At 59.7% G+C, this 5,796-nt stretch overlaps 1 protein-coding gene across 1 annotated transcript; it reads left to right on the top strand.

Moving 5' to 3' along the window:
- On the top strand, positions 1-4,832 carry GM2A (GM2 ganglioside activator). Its single transcript, XM_041397997.1, has 4 exons — positions 1-280; positions 2,040-2,192; positions 3,028-3,210; positions 3,324-4,832. Exons 1-4 carry the CDS (start codon positions 164-166, stop codon positions 3,477-3,479), a joined length of 609 nt encoding a protein of 202 aa, XP_041253931.1. The 5' UTR covers positions 1-163; the 3' UTR covers positions 3,480-4,832.
- Positions 4,833-5,796: the final 964 nt, after the last annotated feature.

The following is a 5,796-nucleotide window of genomic DNA, read 5'->3' as shown; positions in this document are numbered from 1 at the left end:
TGGGCCGGGCTCCGAGAGAGGGCTCATCCCCTCTGCTCGGGGCTTCATAGACCGGCCGCCGCCAGCCCGGTCCCACCGAGGTCCCTGCCCTCCGCTCGCCTCCCCACCGCTCGGAGCAGCTCCCCGGCCGCATCCCGGACCGTTCCCGGCGCATTCCCGGAGGATGCTGTGCGCGGGGCTGGCGCTGGCGCTGTGCGCGCTGCAGCTCGTCCCGGCCGCGCTCGCCGGGCCGCAGCCGCAGCTGCTGGTGGAGCGCAGCGGGGCCCGGCGGCTCAGCAAGGTGAGCAGGGACCCGCACCCGCACCCCGCACCTCTCGGGCACGGAGGGGGCTGCCGGGGGGACTCGGCGGGGCGGAGAGGGGGAAGACTCCGTCATCCCGCTGCGATTGCGGGAGACCAGGAGCTTTTCCTATCCCGTCAGGGTGGAAGATCGCTGGTGGGTGCGTGTTTGTGGTTGGGCAGGGGAGTGGGGTCCATGGACCCCCTGGAGCCCCGCAGCCCCCCGCGCTGGGGAGCAGTGCTGGAGGTTGGGGCAGCTCGGAGCAGGAGGAATCCAGTGTTTACAAACACTTCGCAACGCAGAAACACAGCGGCCTCGTCCTTCGGCTGATCGTATCCCGGCTCTCATGTTGCTGCTCCATGAGTCTTTTTCCAGCCCAGGTTCTTCTTCCCTATTCCCACGGAGTTCTGGGTCGGGCTCATTAACACGCGCTGATTAAGACACAGCCGATTACCACGTGTAACTCTCACGCGGTGTGAAGGGAAATACGCAATTTATTTTCCAGGAAAGCTGCGCTTGCCCGAGGGAAGGGAGAACAGGTTGAGAAGGCTGCAGGGGGCTCGGCGGGCAGCATTCTGCAGCAACACACTGATGCTCAGCTCGCTGGAGCCTCTTTGCCTGCAGACTCTCGGGCTGGGGGCTCCCAGCTCTTGCTCAGTGGCGGGGGTGCAGCCTTCCCTTGTCCCGGCTTGTCCTGAGCCCTGTGTCCTGCCCTGGGCTGCTCGGCTGCTCGGCTGCGAGCGGGATGTGGGATGGGCTGCTCGGCTGCGTGGGCTGCGCTGTGCCCGCTGGGGCTGCCGCGTAGCACCAGGCAATACAGCCTCCACCGGTTCTGCGGCTGCGAGCAGGCAGGGAGAGCCCCACGTCATGCCATGGGGACACGGGATGCTCCGGCCAAACCTGATCGGGGAGGGAGCTGGGGCTGGTCTCTGCCATTTGCCTCTGGCAGGCTCAGAGGTGGCTGTTGCAGACAAGTGCTGCTAGCCCTCCACCTTTGAATCGAAGTGTCTTTACTGGTGGTGGCTGGAGAGGTTGGTGTGATTTGTAAGAAACAGGGGAGATGCCCCAGCATGACTCTTAACTCAGACAGGACACATAAGTGATGTCACTCATTTGGGTGACATCTCCTTACATGTGGATTTTCATTATCCCATAGGCAATGCTGCTTCTCTGGCTCCTTTGTACTCATTGTAACTCAGGATCAGGCCCCTGGGGTGTATCAGGCAGAGGATGAGCTCAGACACTCATCTGGTCCCTGAGTGTGATTCCTGTTCCTATGTGGAACTAGGTGGCTGGAGCTGGTGGATGAGGTGGGAGGCAGTGCCAACCCCACAGCCTCTCCAAGGGGATCCCCCCACATCCCTGCCCAGCATCCCACTGGACAGTGCAGACACCACCTGGTCCCAGTTTGCTCTGACTTGTCCTCACACACCTTGCTTGGTGCCGTTGGCATGAAGGATGGATCTTGCCTTGGTCACATGTGAAGTGTTGGGAGGCAAGTTTGGAAATTGCAGCCCGGTAATCATCTTTGGGTGTAAAGTACATGTAGAGGCACATAGACAGAGGGTTTCTGCAATGTCCTCAGTCTCAGAGAGCTGGGAGTTCAAGAACTGGCATTTGAAGGGGCTGAAGGTCATTTTCTGTCTCTTTGTGAGCAGAGGTTTGGCAGGGGTCAGAGGTGCAGCTGTGGATAAACCTCCTGCAAACACAAGACAGGGCTTGCCCTGCCTCTAACTCCTCCTGTCCCTCCGTGCTGCAGGTTGGTGGCTTTGCCTGGGAGAACTGTGGTGACAAGAAGGACCCCGTGGTGCTGCAGAGCCTCTCTGTGGCACCCGACCCCATCAGCATCCCGGGGAGCCTGCGTGTGAGCGCAGCTGTCAAGAGTGGCAAGACCATGGGCTCCCCTCTGAAGGTAAGTGCCAGATGTGCCTCTGTGTGGTGAGGGAGGGCAGAGCTTCCTCAAACCACTGGCAGCTGGGAAATGCCTCTCATGGGTACAGGAATGAGCAGCCCTTGGAGAGAGAGGTGTAGGGCTGAGCACACTGGGCTCTGTAAGCCAGAACAGGGCAGTGGGCATGGGGAGACCTGTGGTGGGAGCAGACAGTTCAGTAGAAGCCTCTCAACCTTGTTCCTAGGACAGAAACCACCTGAGTTGTTTCATGTCCTGGGGATGTATTGGCTTCAGGAGGGAAATGAAACCCAAGTGCTGTGGGTGCTTCTGGAGGTCACTGCAGCACTTGTTTTTCAGCAGCCAACTCAGCTGCTCCCTCCAAGGACATGCCACAGCACTGCTCTGTGAGCCTTGGGCCATGCCAGCTGCCCTGCAACACTTTTTGGGAAGTTTTTTGGAATGAGACAGAACATTTCTCTTGTCCAGTGTGCATGGGCTGTGTTGAGCAATGCTATGGTGTCTGTTTGGGCCTGGGACTCTGGGGCGAGTGCTGGGGGGTGGGGGGGGTGAGGAGCCAGAGCTGCAGGATGGGAGTGCCCTGGGAGTTTTGGGACAGGCAGAAGAGAGGGGAAGGAGGTGGGAATATGAGGTGTTAAGAGGTATTAGCTTAAGGGGTCAAACTGAGGTTGGAGGAACAGAAGCTGCAGGTTGAGAAGAGCCAAAAACCAGGAGGGAGAGGGAGGAGGGGCCTCATGGACATCCCAAAGATTGCATGATCAGGAGCTGAGGGAATTGGCTGATGAGGAGCTGTGGGTGCCCCTGCTGGTTGTGCTGGTGCTGAACACCTTCTCTCCAGGCAGCGCTGGTGGTAGAGAAGGCACTGGGTGACCTCTGGATCCAGCTGCCCTGCATCGACCAGCTGGGCAGCTGCACCTACAACGACGTCTGCAGCATTCTGGATGAACTCATCCCACCCGGCACGCCCTGCCCGGAGCCCCTGCTGACCTACGGCATCCCCTGCCACTGCCCCTTCAAAGCGGTACGGCCGCGCCCCGCGGTGACGCTGGCACTGCCAGTGGGTACCGCTGTGCCCTTTGGTGCTGGGCTGGCCTTTTGGTTGACCTCTTGCTTGTCTGTCCCCTCTCTCCATAGGGCTCCTACTCCCTGCCAGCCAGCGATTTTGACGTGCCCGATGTGGAGCTCCCTTCCTGGATGACCAACGGCAACTACCGCGTCCGGGTGGTGGTCAGCAATGGCGGGGAGGAGCTCAGCTGTGTCAAACTGGCCTTCTCCCTGCACTCCCACTGAGGGGTGGGACACCGTCCCTCCTATCCCCTCCAGCTTGGTCCCCTGTCCCCTCCCATCCTGTCCCAACCCATCCCTGTGAGGTCCATCCCTCCTGCTGTCAGGAGGAGAAAGCCCCTGTCCCCCCCAGCATCTCCTCCCCTGCTACACCCAGAGAGGCCCCTTTGGCTGTTCTGCTGTCCCCAAACCCATCACCAGGGTGTCTCCTGCCTGGACAGGGTGGACTTGGAGCCTAACTCCAGCATGACCTTGGGTTGTTATTTTTTATCCAGTTTCTTTTTTTTTTTCTTTTTTTTTTCCTTATCAGGGCAATTTTAGACAAAAACATTCCAGGGAAAAGCAGTATTTCTTGGAGCAGTCCGTGGGGATGAGGGAGTGTTTGGGAGTACTGGGGTAGGCTAGAGGGATGCAGCACTAGTTGCAAAGGGTGTTCCTGCTTCCCACCATCTCTGGCCAGAGCAAAGGGCTGTTTTGCTTTAGTGTCCCCAAAGTGGCTGCAGGAAGGAGACCTGTCCCCACACAACAGCTTTGGATCTGCTGTTGCTGTATCCTTGTCCTGCATGGGGAACCAGCTTGGTGGCATGAGGCACCTGAGAAGGCACCTCCCTCTCCTCCTGTGGCAAACAGGAACACAAGAGGATAGAAACCACCCGAGCCCCACATGGACATTCCCACTTAGAGGGGACCAAGAGGCTGGTGGTGCTCCCAGCAGCAGAAGAGGTTGCTGGTTGATGGCTGTGCTCATTCCAGAGGGGGACACAAGGCTGTGATGAGCTGCTGGGGCACAGCCTGGCATGAGGACCAGTCACATTCATCTCATTTTTCCTCTGGGAGTGAGCCGAGGCAGGATGCTGCACAGGGACTATCCTTCCCATGTGCTGGCAGAGGCACCCAAACACAGCAGCATCCTGAACATGGGATAACTGGGAGATGACCATGAGGACCAGCAGCGTAGATCCTATTTGGGGGTGTCCTGACTGTGGCTAGGGACTGTCATGTGGGCAGGCAGCATCCTTCTTGCTGAAGCTTTGAGCAGGGTGTGAGGCTGTCATCACTCCCCTGTGCCAGGTGCCACCAGCCACACACATTCCTTGCTGTCCCTGCCTGCTTGTGTTATGTAGCCCCTCGATAGGGCTGGTCTTCTACAAGCACTTTATATGCCTTAACTGCTGCGGGTGTTCCTCCACCACGCAGATGTGCTCCCACTGCCTTTCTGTGCCCTCCACTCGCTTTGTTTCACCCCGTGGCTTTGCCTGGAGAAGCACTAACCCTCTGCCCCTGCTCCCCTTCAGTGCCAGGGCAGCAACCTCCTTTTGGGCAGGTTCTGCAGGTTCTTAATAAATCTTTTTACCAGGATGTGGAGCTGGTGCCTCTTGTTGCTGGGGGTGACCTGGAGGTGACATTTATTTTGCTGGGAATAGTGCGGATGTGGGTGTGAGCTGGGAGAAGCGGAGGTGGTGTGGTGGGGGCAGCAGAGGAGGATGCTGTGGCCAGTGGAGCTGAGCAGCCCCGAGGCCAGTTCCTGTGTGAGGATCTGCAGGGATCTGCAGGCGCTGCTTTGTGATGTGGGGACACAGGGACTCAGCCATGGCCCAGGGGGACACAGGTCATGCTGAGGGGCTTTGAGGGTGTCGCTCATCTGGGTGACCTTCTATAACCCTGACACCTGCATGGCTCTGCAGGCCTTGCCCCAAGGAACTGCCCTGCTGGAGGCATCGCGGAAGCACAGAATCAATGAGCTTGAAGATCTCTGTGATCATGACCTCGCTCTGAGAGTCCAACCCATGGCTGAGCACCACCATGTCCCCTCCACCACGGTGCTGAGTGCCACGTCCAGTCTTTCCTTAAACACCTCCAGGGATCGTGACTCCACCGTCTCCCTGGGCAGTCTAATCACTCTCTCTGTGAAGAAAGCCTTCCTAAAGTCCAACCTAAACATTCCCTGGCGCAGCTTAGCACCTTGTCCTCTTGTCATGTCGCAGGTTGCCTGGGAGCAGAGCCCGCCGCCACCTGGCTCCACCCTCCCTTCAGGGAGTTGTAGAGAGCGATAAAGCCACTCCCGAGCCTCCTCCAGGCCGAACAAGCTCAGTTTCCCCACAGCACTCTGCTCCAGGCCGCTGCCCAGCCCCGTTCCCGTCCCCGCCGCCCCTCGGGGTTTCGGGGCTCGGCGCTGCCGCCTTTCCCCTCAGCGGCCTCGGCACCCGCCCGCCGCCAGAGGGCGCCGCCGCGCCGCGCCCGGCCCCTCCCGGCCCCGCCCCTCGCCCTCAGCGCTCCCCGCGCGCACGCGCCGCGCTCAGCTGAGCCGCGGTCACGTGACGGG

Source organism: Onychostruthus taczanowskii, unplaced genomic scaffold (genome assembly GCF_017590055.1).
Source record: "Onychostruthus taczanowskii isolate IOZ18803 unplaced genomic scaffold, ASM1759005v1 scaffold14, whole genome shotgun sequence".
Taxonomy (NCBI): Eukaryota; Metazoa; Chordata; class Aves; order Passeriformes; family Passeridae; genus Onychostruthus; species Onychostruthus taczanowskii.
The sequence above is the reverse complement of the archived record's forward strand: the minus strand, read 5'-3'. Positions and strand labels throughout refer to the sequence as shown.